Below are 14,263 nucleotides of genomic sequence, written 5' to 3'. Positions count from 1 at the left end.
GCAAGCAGCTTGGTGAGAAGGTAACAACTGTTGGAGAGATTATTAGAAAATGAAAGAAGTTCAAATTGACGGTCATTCTGACTCGTTCTGGGGCTCCATGCAAGATCTCACCTCGTGGGGCATCACTGATCATGAGGAAGGTGAGGGATCAGCCCAGAACTACACGACAGGACCTGGTCAATGACCTGAAGAGAGCTGGAACCACAGTCTCGAAGAAAACCATCGGAGGAGGCAGCCAAGATCCCTGCTGCAGTGTGTGCAAACCTTGTCAAGGACTACAGGAAACGTTTGGTATCTGTAATAGCAAACAAAGCTTTCTGTACCAAATATTAAGTTCGATTTTTGTGATGTATCAAATACTTATTTCATGCAATTAAATGCAAATTTATTATTTAAAAATCATACAACGTGATTTTCTGTTTTTTTGTATTAGATTCCGTCCCTCACAGTTGAAGAGAACGTATGATACAAATTACAGACCTCTACATGCTTTGCAAGTGGGAAAACCAGCAAAATCAGCAGTGTATCAAATACTTGTTCTCCCCACTTTATTTATTGGCGCTAAAATTAGGGTGCACTTCATAAACACGTACAATAATTTCCCCTAGATTTTACAAGTAAATTTGGGGTGCGCATTATACACGGGTGCGCCTTACATTCGGGAAATTACGGTAAGCATGAATTCGACTTCAAAGGCTATCTCTTCCAATGGTTTTGTTTAGTTTCATATTTCATTCTACAAGATAATCAAATGCAAGCGTTCTAGTGCACGACTGTAGGACAGCAATTCATCTGTCCAATATGATGATGATATTCTCTCATTTCAAACTTTTTGGCAAATCCGACCAAATTGATTGTTTTGTTGTATTTCTCTCAACTCATTTTCACCGTTAAAGAATCATCTTAATAACAGTAAGCTATCTAGCGGTGAAACAGTCACCACATAAAACCAATATTTCTTGTACTGCAGAAGTTTAAGAAAAAAAAAAGTCTCTCTTAGTCAAACAAGTGTTAAAATAAATCCATTAAGGGTAAAAGATACGCTGGTGACATTCATACTGTAGATATGAAATGAACTGAGATACTGTACACACACACACACACACATACATAAATTGCGATTTTTAATTATTATTTTGAGTCTTAACTCTTGCATGGCAGGCGATTGGTATCGGCAGTGTTTATCTTCTCATATTCTTTTTATTCACAACTAGATGTAATTCATGCAACCCTTGACATCAATTAGACAGAAACAATAATGATTCACAATTTATCGCAACAGAAAATTAAAATTCAATCTAAAACAATTTTTCTTAATCTTGGTTTGATCAAAGGAGCGCAGCAAGTCAGTTTCAGAGGTTCAGCAGAGGTTAAAACACACACACAGTGTTTGTCTGCCTGTGTGTCTGTTCCGGTCATCTTACTGGTATGATTCTTGAAAACTCCTCAAAATAACAACATTCTCAGCCTTTTGACTTTGTGATTTTCAAACTGTTTGTGACAAGCAATCCTTTTAGAGGTAGATATATGAGGGAGAATACCGTAATTTTTCGGACTATAAACTGCCATCCACCAAATTTGACACGAAAACATTTGTTCATAGATAAGCCGAGTTGGACAATAATATATTTACACCAAAAGATATTAACTGTTAACATTTTATTTGACAGCGGCATCATAAGACTGTCATAAGACCAAATAGGGGTAGGAAACCTCTTGGTACCGCACGATACGATACAATTTGCGATACAAAGCTCACGATAACGATGATCTCACAATATGGCGATACAACGATTATCGATACATTGGTCAGGAAATCATTCTAGGATATTCTACAAAACAACTAATAAACATGAAAAAGAAGCTTCTGCTGTGAATTGAAATTAGTTTATCACCTGTAGACGTCCAATCCATTTGAACTGGGAGGGTGGCAGCGAATGAACATTCGTTCATTCGCAGCCACCCTCCCACTTCAAACGGATTGCACGTCTATGGCCATCAGTGGCAACCAATGCCTGGCAGCGAGGTAATTTTGGGGCATTTCAGGTCATTACATTTTTGATTTTCATCACTTCCTGCTTACTGGGGGGCAGCTTAGGGGTCACCTCCTGTTGATTTGGGGGCATTTTCTGGGTCACTACCTGTTGATTTTGGGCTACAGAGCAGGAAGTGACCTGGGAATCTCCCAAATGAATAGGCAATGACTCAAACTCAACAGGAAGGGACCTGTAAATGCCCCAAAAATCGGAAAGAGTGCTAAAGTAAATGCTCAGTCTAAATGGATTTGGTGTCGAGCACCGTCAATGGAAGCCATAAAGTTAACTGAGACACTAATATAATGGAGGATTTTGTTCGCAACCTGTTGGTTCCTTTTTTTATTTTTTTTTTATTTATTTATTTTTTTTAACATTGACACCTTTTTAAAACGCTATCTTGATTCTTGGCAAGAGCATATCGATAACCTTTTGGGATAAAAAGTATCACGATATATCACCATTTCGATATTTTGTCACACTTCTAAGACCAAATGAACCACCATGATGCTTTGAACGAATTGGCTGCAAAGCTTCATTGCTTCAAGAAGCTTCAATTGTCTCAGTTGGCGGAGACAATCAACCTCTGCCGCTGCCACCTGCTGACAACACTGATGTCGTGCTTCCTAGCATGCATTGCAGCACTGCAAATGTAAATAACAATCAAAATTAATGTTCTCTGCTATAGTAATTGTTTCTTCAGTTACTCTTCCACTTGTTTCATTAATTGCTAGTTATGGTATTTGGAAACACTTTATTTGACAGTGGCACCATAAGACTGTCATAAAACAATCATAATTATGACATGACAATGTCATGAGCATTAATGAATGCTTATAACAGAAGTCATTTAGTGTCTTCTGGTAAATGATCTCAATTTTGAATAGATATTAAAGATCAAAGTTGGACATAAATTTAGTTAATGACATAATTTGCCAGATGATACTTAATGACATCTGTCATAAGCATTCAGTAATGCCCATGATAGTGTCATGTCATTATTGTGCCGTTGTTATGACACTACTGTCAAATAAAGGTTTACCTATGAACCCAAATAAATCAACAAATAAGCTGCACTTGACTGTAAGGCGCAGGATTCAAAATGGGGGGGGGAGTAGCAGCTTATAGTCCGAAAATTACGGTAAATATGTTTGATACAAGGGCGTAAGTTTGGTCTCAACATTGGTAGGGACCATATAACAGTGCATGTAAACATTTTGCTAGCAGTGGACATTAATAAGACCAAACAGATCATTGAACGGGGTCAGGGCTACATTTCTCATGAATATGAACCTTATTAATTGATAGGCTAAATCAGGGGTGGGCAAACTATTCCACAAAGGGCCACAGTGGGTGCGGGTTTTTGTTCATACCCATCATGAGTACAGCCTTTCACAAATCTGGTTTCTTACAAGTGCAATCAATTGATTGCAGTCAGGTGCTTCTTGTTTCCACGGAAACCTCATTGGTTAAACTGTCTGTGCTGAATCAGTTGGAACAAAGACCAGGACCCACTGTGGCCCTCGAGGACCGGTTTGCTCACCCCTGGGCTAAATGATCAATGCAAAATAAATCTCCATTGACTTATTTTAACTTTCATATGTATTGATTCAGGTGATACAACGTTTGATTCAAACTGCTTAAACTTTTTGAAGTGCAAGTCCCTTCATAAAGAAAAAAAAAAAAAAAAAAAAAAAAAAAAACAGGAGCTAGCCAAAAATGGGTACAGTTCTGTGGGACACTGGAGCACCGCTTGACTCAAACTAAAGTATCGTCATATAAAAGTGATTTGGGGAAAAGAATTATGAAAAAAATAGATATCCAAGGACCGATTTACATCTGAGGCAATTCTGATGTGTGATTTCATTTCACAGATTTTTTGTTCATGTCATTTCATGTTCATGTTAGTATCCCCCTGAAGTGGACCCATTCTTGGATAGCTTCCCGTTTTTTTTTTTTTTTTTTTTAAATAAAGGGACTTGCACTCTGAAGCCACAGCATTGCATTACCGTAGTGTACATAATGCAAACAATAAACCAAACGAGGGAGGGATAGCTTGACTTCGTTGTTCCTTGTGGAGGCTGGCCTGACCGCAGTAGTTGTGCAGGTTAGCAAGTTCACACAATTGAATGTTAAGATAACTCTGATGCAGGTCAGAATTTCAGTAGCAAAATAAGTGAAGGTTTCCCCACCTCCACAACATTGATGTTACGTTACTTACAGTAGCTGCTGTTGGTCCAAAAAAACCCTTCTAATAACCCTCCTCTTCGAAGGGGCCGGAGGAGGCAGCATGTTGTCAACATGAATCTGTAGGGGCTGTGTGAGTGTGCGTGTGGCAGGGGGCCATGTCATCAGCCAATCAAACGTGCGTTTGAAGGGAAAAAAAGGGTAAAAAGTAAGGGTGTAACGGTACATGTATTTGTATTGAACCGTTTCGGTACATGGTCCTCGGTTCGGTACGGCGGCGTACCGAACGAGTTTCTGATAGAATGTAAAGTGCTGTCAAATTTAGCGCGTTAACGAGCTGTAATTAATTTTTTGAATTAATCACGTTTAAATATTTGACCATTTTAACGCAAGCGCGGAATGCCCGCTCATGCTTCCCATAATCCCACTGTTAAATCCCACGGACGGCTGCTAAGGGCGTAACATAAAACGAGCCACGCACACAAGTTGCAAGTGGACACAAATTTATTCACACAAGTCGAACTCGCAATGAACAAAATATACAAAATGCGGAAGAAGCTGGCTTCAGCGTAAGCCCAGGCCAAAACAACAAACAAAATGAAACTACACTTGAACCCCACCCTCTAAGTAAACCATGATCGTAAAAAAGAAAAAACAATACAGCCACTACCCTTGCTTCTACACTAAACAAAACGGGTTGAACGAAAACGGCAGTTTACCTCTACTGCTGCGGTGGTGAACAAAAACGATCCAATAACGAATGAACACAAAATACCTCACCGAAAAAGCGGGAGTGTAACAAAATAACGATCAAATGCATTGGTGAATGAATGGCGAGCAAACAGCTGGCGAGGAGGTACGCGGCACGTATGCTGTCAAATGCGAAGTTGCGAACTCTGAGTGTGACGAGCAGTCAGATGACTTTTGTTAACGCTGCCTTTATTTGGTTAATAAGACTCAGGCACAACACATCACACACGCGGGTATGCAAGCTCAAACAACGGCCTAATAGTATTACCCAGAGCCGTATTACAGTGTATCGGATTAGCTGCCGTAAAGCAAGTGTCGTTATTGCCGCAAATGTAAACAAAACGCTGCATAATGGATACATGTCAGACAGCGGCTAGTTCGGGTGGCCCGTGAGCGGCGGTGACGCCGTCTGCCCGTCCGGCGTCAATCAGAGTACGCCACGTTGGGAGGGGAGGCAGCCAGCTGGCGGACGCGGCGATCAGATGACTGACAGTCTCAAAAAAGATAACAAATAAACGGCCAGGGCCGTCACACCACTCAGAAGTGCAGTGAGCAGCGTGGGTAACGGTTAAATGTTAACATGGAAGATGGTTGGCCCTCTTGGTGGGGAATTCAATTTAAAAAAGAATATAGATGGAACAACTCTTCACTTCAGTGTTGCAACTGTTCAATTTTGCACATCTGATATTTGTTTTAAAGAAAAAGTCTTAGCCAAAGTTATTTTTATTTTGTTTTTCAAATATCTACATTTCAGAATATTGTATTTTCTATTTTTGAGGAGAATTCTAGCTTTGTGTAGGCTAATGTTCCTATTGTTGAAAGCACAAAAGTGTAATAAACAACTAGCACATTTATATTTTGCATTTTGTTTTCTTACTGTACCAAAAATGAACCATACCGTGACCTCAAAACCGAGGTACGTACCGAACCGAGATTTTTGTGTACCGTTACACCCCTAGTAAAAAATAATTCACTTAATAATGGTAGGGGATATTCTATCCCTACAACTTATTGGAAGAAAATCTAAATTGGCTACATAAATGAACTCATTATACTATATAATGCGAATAAAGTTCCTTAAAAGTTAGTGAGGGCGATTTGAGCATCCTGAAAAGTTGGTAGTGTCATGTCCCTACTGTCCTTTTGCAAACCTACGCCCTTGGTTTAATAATTTAAATGTGAAGGCAGATAACGCTATCCATCCATCTTCATCTGCTTATCAGAGGATGGGTTCCAGTAGCTTCAGAAAAGAAGCCAAGTCTTCCCTTTCCCAATCCACTTTGTCCAGCTCTTTGAGGTGTTCCTAGGCCACCTGGGAAACATAGCATAGTCCAGAGTGTCCTGGGTTGTCCCTGGTTCCTCCACCCAGCGGGACATGCCCAGACTACTAGAAGGCATCCTGATCAGATGCCAACGCCACTTCATCTGGCTCCTCTCTACAGTAGCTACTTACTATACAGTCCCTGACAAAAGTCTTTTCGCTTATCCATTTTGTAGAAAGAATTGCTAATAACCTGACTTTTAATTATTCAATTGGTTTCAGAAATGGCTCATATGAAAGCTAAGACCCTCCCAAATTATGTTGAATGTACAAAAATATACTTGTTTCACTGAAAAAAGATTTATCATTTAATGAAGACATAAAGGTCAAATTTTGGCAAGACAAAAGTTTTATCGCCTACAGAAAGTAGTGTGAAAATTGAACAAAAAATTCCTTCAAATACAAAAATATGTGACATAACATAAGCGAATTAAGTAGTGGTGCTGTGAGATCCAAATTTAATATTTTGTATGGCTTCCACGGGCTTGAAGGACTGCATCCATGCGGTTCGGCAAGGATTCATACAATTTATTGATGAAGTCATCAGGAACATCAAAGAAAGCAGTCTTGCATGCCTCCCAGAGTTCATCAATATTCTTGGGTTTTTTCTTCCATGCTTCCTCTTTCATCCTGTTCATGTCTGGTGACTGGGCTGGCCAGTCCTGGAGGATCTTGATCTTCTTTGCCTTGAGGAACTTGGAGGTAGAGTTTAAAGTATGCGATGGAGCACCATCCTGCTGCAGAATTTGTCCCTTTTTATGGTTAGGAATGTAAGAGGCAGCTAAGATTTGTTGATATTTCAGAATATTTATGTTGCCTACCACCCTGCAGATCTCTTGCACACCCCCATACTGAATGTAACCCCAGACCAAGATTTTGCCACCACCAAACTTCACTGTTTTCAGAGTGAATCTCGGATCCATGTGGGCTCCAGTATGTCTCCTGCAATATTTGCGGCGATTGTGGTGTAATTCAGTGGAAGATTCATCTGAAAAAGCCACCTTTTTGCCACTTTTCCAGCGTCCATCCTTTTGACAGGCTCTGGGCCTTGGCAAATGCCACACGGTTTTGTCTGCACCCTGAGAGATAAATAGTGAAAACTTCTGAAGCATATTGATGAGCACACATTGTCTCATTCGTGGGAATACAATTTCAGCCAAGAGTATTGTACTATATATCGGTATATTGTTCACCAACAGTACATTTAATGTGTGTAGTGTTGCTCACAACAAGGCGTTATTTTTGTTTTAAATACATTTTATTTTCTATTTTTTGTTTTTGGTTTAATTATTACCATTCAAATGTGCATTTTCTCTCTTTTTTTCTTCCCGCAGTCTGTTCCCAATTCTCCAAGGGTGTGTATGCCATCATTGGATTGTATGACAGGAAGACGGTCAACATGCTCATGTCCTTCTGCGGCGCCCTCCATGTCTGCTTTGTTACACCGTCCTTCCCAATTGAGACGGCTAACCAATTCGTCATCCAGCTGAGGCCTGAGCTACAGGATGCTCTCGTGGGTGTAATTGAATACTATAGTTGGGACAAGTTTGTCTACATGTACAGTTCAGACTCCGGTACGTATCCATCCGTCTGTTATTTCGTTGGTCGGTCATTCACCCTTTTACTTCATTTAAAGGTAGTCTCACTTTAGTCTTGAGTGACTCTGTGCATTTTTAAGATGTACAAATATGTCTATACTGATAGAAAACAAATTGCTCATCTTCCCTCCTTGGTCTTCACATCGTCATGGAGATGGCAATGGGCTGAAAGAATGAGTAACTGTCAGGCCACTTTAAACTGTGTAATTGTCTTTATACTGGGCAAGGATACTGAAAAGAAAATTGCACTTGCACCGACTGAAAGATAAATCACACAATAGAAGCAAAGATTCAGCTTTTCATTGTGCTCGTCTCAGCAAGAATTTCTGTTGCCTGAAAATACAAAGACAGTACTGAATAAGTCATCCTCATGTTTGCTTATCTTTTCCCCTGGAATGGAATCAGCTCTACACTCCCCATATGTTACCAGGCCAGGTCTCTTGGTGCACGGTCCAAAATAGGGGGCAACCATGCACTATTTTTTCGCATAGGAGCACAGAAGCACCACCTTACCATTACTTTAACATTACTGTAATTAGGGCTGCGGCTAACGATTATTTTAATAGTCGATTAATCTATTAACCAGTTAGTTTAAATAATCGAGTAATCGGATTAGAAACGTTTAATGTGTTGCTAATACATTTTAGGAGATGTAAAACAAAGACTTGCTTAGATTGCACTATCAATAGAGCATTAAATGTGAATACAAAATACAATTCCCGAGTGTTTCTTCAAACTAGGAGTGGGAACCTCTTGGTACCTCACGATACGATACGATTTGCAATACAAAGCTCACGATAACGATGATCTGACGGTATGGCGTTACAACGATTATCGATACATTGGTCAGGAAATCATTGTAGGATATTCTACAAACAACTAATAAACAGGAAAAAAAACAAGCTTCTGCTGTGAATTGGAATGAGTATCACTAGTAGGAGTCTGATCCGTTTGAAGTGGGAGGGATGGCAGCGTTCATTCGCTGCCATCCCTCCCACTTCAAACGGATCGAACGTCTATAGCCGTCAGTGGCAGCCAATGCCAGGCAATGAGATAATTTTGGGCCATTTAAGGTCATTTACCTGTTGATTTTCAGTTACTTCCTGTTGTTTTTGGGGTATTTTATGGGTCACTTCCTGTTGGTTTTGAGTTACCGAACAGGAAGTGACCTCAGAATCACCTAAATGAACAGGCAGTGACTCAAACTCAACAGGAAATGACCTGTAAATGCCCTAAAATGAACCGCAAGTGACCTGTAAATGCCCTGAAAATCGGACAGAATGACTGTGAATGCTCTGGTTTCCGATGAACGAACGTTCCCACTGTAAATTGATTTGGCGTTGTGCACCGTCAATGCAGCCTTAGAGTTAAGTGAGACACTATTATGGTGGAAGACTTTGGTAGCAACTTGTTGGTTCCTTTTTATTTATTTTTTTAGACATTGACACCTTTTTAATACGATATCTCGATTCTTGGCAGGAGAGTATCAATAACCTTTTGGGATAGAAAGCATCACGATATATCACCATTTCGATATTTTGTCACACCCCTACTTCAAACTATGCAGAATTGCACTTTCATTCAACCATAAATTAAAATACCTGAGTTTAACCTCAAACGGAATAAAAAATAAATAAAAAACTAAGTATCTAAGTGCAACAAGAGAACGGTTGGCAAACTTGGCATGGCAAAAGTCCGCTAGCTTAAATGCTATAAAATTGTAACATTTTTTTTTTTTTTTTTTTTTTTTCTAATGCTCTTAAAAAATCGTTCACATAATCCCACAAAATCAGCTAAATATACCTATTAAAAAAAATTATTAGGAATGCATAAAAAAAACATATTAGCTTGAACAAAAACTTATGTTGGTCTTAACAGGGAGCAGCTAGATTCAGCCATGATGAATGAGTTATGTCATATTCACTGTTGCCACTAGAGGCCAGTGTGTTTTCCCAAATCAAAAAAACTTTCGGAACAAACCATTACACCACCAATCTAATTGAATGAATACTCAAAGCAGCAAAATTTGATTCGAAGCTTTTTATAATCGAATTACTCGAGTTAATCGTTGCAGCACTAATTGTAATGCACTACTTGATCACACATTTAAACAGTTCCTTGGAGTTTCCTATGAAAAAAGTATAAAGAAAGAAATTATGGAACGCCATCATCTCATTTTTTTGTCTTGCTGATTTGAAAGCCTCCAGTGCATTGCAAGTCACAAAAGGTTTCCATCAGCACCATGTTCAATTAAACACGAAACACCTGATCACCTAGATGGAACTCCATTTTTTTTTCTCAACCAATCGATAATTTTTTTCCATGATTTCAATTTTAGAATTGCCTACCCTAGCCATACCTTTTAAATCTTAAAAATATGGACTTCACGATACTACACCAATATGTTTACTAATGGACACTGACAGAGATTTCATCCTCGTCCTTTGCCCTGTTGATGCGTGATGGCCATTTGTTACGGCCGTCATAAAAATTGTTTTAATTGTCTTGTGATCTCTTGGACATCTATCCACTATGTGTTCATGTCTGTTTACTGTATGAGTACAGATGCACCCCCATGTGATGAGTAGCAAAAACGAGTCAATGAAATCCACGTACGAAGCTGTCTGTTGCTTGGATGCCTATGGCCACTTGTGGACCTTGTAGATAACTGAAGGTCATTTAAAGATTTTAAGGTGATATCTTGCGTTCTAAGGTAAAATCTAGGTAAAATCATTTTTTTGTGTGTGGGTTTGTATTTAATCACATCTAATCGGTTCCTTTATCCTATATATGTAGCTGTTTTAACTTCTCATACTATGGTTTTGAGGGAATAAAATTTAAGTTTTACTGTGAGCATTATAAAGTCTCATTTTGAAATTATGATCTTGTCATCTTGTCGTGCAGCAGCTGTGACAAAGGTACATATTGTTTTCTTTTACAAAAGCTAAGATTAGGAAAAACAGGCCTTTAAACCATCATAAAATATCTCAATGAAATGGTTTCCTAAAGGGTTATTTTCTCTATTCTCAATTGTCTGGTGCCCAAGGGTGCATGTGGGAGCTAGATTCCATTAAGATATTATTCTCATTTCGGATGCCTTCAAAGGACCGTTTTACTTTGGCTAGTCCTGCGAGGCCCCTTGTCAGCCACTTTCTAAATCATTGGGGAGCATCAAGTTCTTGTCTTTATCTGAAATAGAATGAGCACTGAAGGAAGCCGAAACAAGAATGGAGGAAAGGGGAAAGTGCGCGAGAAATAACAAAATAATTGGACAAAATACAAAAAAATTTAAAAATGACTGTCATTAAATTACAGACTTTTCGTGTTCACTATTTTCAGAATCTTAAATGAATAATGATATCTGATATCAATAACGACAAAAAATGTTACCACAAAAACTAATTTAAAAAATGATACAACACAATCGCGTTACATGAGTAACAACAACAAACAACAAAAGCAGTTACAGTATGAGAATTGGCTGATATTGTTTCTGTTATATCGGGTTTTTATTTTTTATTTACCGTATTTTTCGGACTAAAAGTCGCACCGGACTATAAGTCGCATTTTTGGGGGAAATTTACTTGATAAAATCCAACACTTTGAACAGATACGTCATCTTGAAAGGCAATTTAATATAAAAATACCATAGAGAACAACATGCTGAATAAATGTACAGTGTACAGTGCATGAACAACGAAATGCGAACATACTGTCCTCACAAGGACGCTACGACTCGGTCCTGGCTATACAGCGAGCTAAACTCCCAAATGACGATATATAACATATTATTTGCTGAATCAATTTCGTCCACGATACCAAAGAGGTTCGCATCAACGTAAATGAATGATGATTAGGTGCTATTACAGCAATGACAAACACGGTTAGCATGTGTTCGCTAGCATTACTACATCGTTCAAACAACCACACAACTGGCTCTAAGTGTCCGATCGCGGGTGGAAAACACACAACAACAACAGAAAAGATGATTCACACAGGCGTTGCCTCTGTAGAGATATTTTACAAGCATAAACAATGAACGTAGGTTCGCAGCCGTGTCCCTCTCTCTCTCTCGCCCACTCGCTCAGACAGAGACGCTGCGTAGCTGTCCGTCGTCTTCTGGCGTGTAAGCGCTCTTCTTCGCGTAAACAAGTGAGAGTGCGCCCTCACAAGGGCGTGAAAGTGCCACAAACTAAAAGCATGCATTTCAACATAAAAAAGCAAATGATACAATTGAACACACATTGCTAAAGGCAGAACGCGAACGTGGCCATAGCTATTAAGAATTATTCAGATAACTATAGCATAACGAACATGCTAACAAATTTACCAAACTATCAGTGTCACTCCAAAACACCAAAATAACATGTGAAATGATATCATAATGTGTTAATAATTTCACACATAAGCCGCTCCTGAGTATAAGTCGCACCCCCAGCCAAACTATGAAAAAAACTGCGACTTACAGTCCGGAAAATACGTTAGTTACTTTTTTATTTATTTATTTATTTTAAAGTTATAACTCATTGGTGGCCACTGACGGAGACAGGCGTCCAATGCAGTTTGATTGGGAGGCTGGCCGTAAATCAGATTGTACGGCAGATAAACATGATCACTCAATGCCAACCTTCCAATTTGAAATCATTTCTCTGTAACTTTCCATGGCAATGACGGTAAGGGCAAATAATCCAGAGTTATAAGGATTTTGCAAAATGTATTAATATTTACACTACATACACAAAAGAACTTTGCAGAACAAAGAAACAAAGTGTCAAGAAAATAGCAACCAAGATTAATCAAATTAATTTTATATACAGTATATATATATTTTTTTTTTTTATTAAAACAAAATACTGAAATTCTACAGTTTCCTACATTAATTTCAACATGTTGTAGGTTTTTGACTTTTGAGCTAATATAGAAGCAGTGTTTAAGTGACAAGCTCCACCTAGAGTTAAATCTGAGAAGTTTAACAGAATATTGGCTGAATTTAAGCGTCTTGTGTGGGCCAGTAAAAAACAATATATTATAGTTTTAGTAATCGAGTATTCTACTGAAAATTTAATCGATTTATCAAGTCATCATATAAAACTTTTTTTTTTTTTTTTTTTTTTTTTTTTTTAGGTAAAGGGCAATTATAAATATGGCGGAAAACACTCAGGTGACTTGAAGTTCCGCTCTGAGACCCCCAATTTGGCCAACTTTCAAAATTGTCCGAAACGCATGTGTGATACATCATTGCAAAGCTTAAAATCTCAATTTTCTCGGGGAAGAAAAATTTTAAACAGGAGGGCATTTTCTACCCTATCTGGAGGTGAGCGCACGCGAAAGCAGAATTACAGATGCCAGGACTTTAACGAGATATTATCGTCTACTTACCTTGTTTCGATCCAAAAACTCCTTGTAGCATATATCACTGAGTGTCAAGACACAGCTGTAAATGGCCACAGCTGGATTTTGGGGGGATTTTATGGGTGAAACATGGTAATATAACAAGGGTCGCGATGCAGAAATCGCAGACATCAAGGACTGGTCGAGATTTTCTTTTTCATATATTTACCCTTTTAAACTTTTTTTTTTTTTTTTTCAATTTTTCTTTCTTTGGATCGATTATTTATCATCTAACATATCGGAGAAAATGCGACAGTAACAAAAAAATACAATTAAGCGATAGTTATGAGGTAGATATCTGTGACTTTTTTACAGACGCCATTTGTTTCATGGTGACATAATTTGTTGAAAAGTTTAAAATATGTGAGTAAATAATTTTTTTAAGTCGTTTTTTTTTTTAAACGAAATATGAGACATCAATTAATGATTCTAAGCTAAAAATGACAGACATTTTGAATATTATTAATTACCTTTGTTTTATGGCTGGGTTGAAACAAAAGCGGTTGCGCGTCGTCTGTAAACGGGGGTTTTCATGGTAAAACGGACAAATTAAAAATTGTTCGGGGGCCTAATGCGCCATGAATCTGCTATGGCAGCATATAGACATATTGTTCTATCAAACACAACAGTTGTTTTGGCTTAAAATATAGCAGTTTCTTTTAAAGAGGAGTGCAAACAGCTTTTTTAGTCTTGTCTGTGTTTTCCGCCATATACATGAGGAAAAAAAAGACATTTCACTTGCTATTTAACCATTTTTAGAAAATCATTGCCTTTATTTTAGATGTACATTTTTCTAGTCTCAGATGTGATTAGAAAAAAAAAACACTGTTTTCACTCAAAAAACCTAATATCTTATTAAAAAATATATATTATTTCTTACCTAAAAAATGTCATTACACTTGATAACACACACCACCTAAAAGTAAAAAAAAAGTGTTTTTCCCACGTGTTTCAATTGAATTTCCATTTGTATCAAGCTATTT

General features: G+C 38.2%; 1 protein-coding gene across 6 annotated transcripts in view; it reads left to right on the top strand.

Moving 5' to 3' along the window:
* The window catches only part of gria1a (glutamate receptor, ionotropic, AMPA 1a), a 143,232-nt gene that overhangs the window by 52,942 nt on the left and 76,027 nt on the right, over positions 1-14,263 (top strand). For all 6 annotated transcript variants that reach the window (XR_009064754.1, XM_057849573.1, XM_057849572.1 and 3 more), the window contains exon 3: positions 7,626-7,865. Coding sequence is in view for 5 of the 6 variants with exons in the window: in XM_057849573.1 (XP_057705556.1) it covers positions 7,626-7,865 (240 nt within the window). In the remaining variant the exon portion in view is untranslated. The remainder of the gene's footprint in view (positions 1-7,625; positions 7,866-14,263) is intronic.

This window comes from Corythoichthys intestinalis, chromosome 11, assembly GCF_030265065.1.
Source record: "Corythoichthys intestinalis isolate RoL2023-P3 chromosome 11, ASM3026506v1, whole genome shotgun sequence".
NCBI lineage: Eukaryota > Metazoa > Chordata > Actinopteri > Syngnathiformes > Syngnathidae > Corythoichthys > Corythoichthys intestinalis.
Note: the sequence above shows the minus strand (reverse complement) of the source record. Positions and strands in the feature narration are given on the sequence as shown.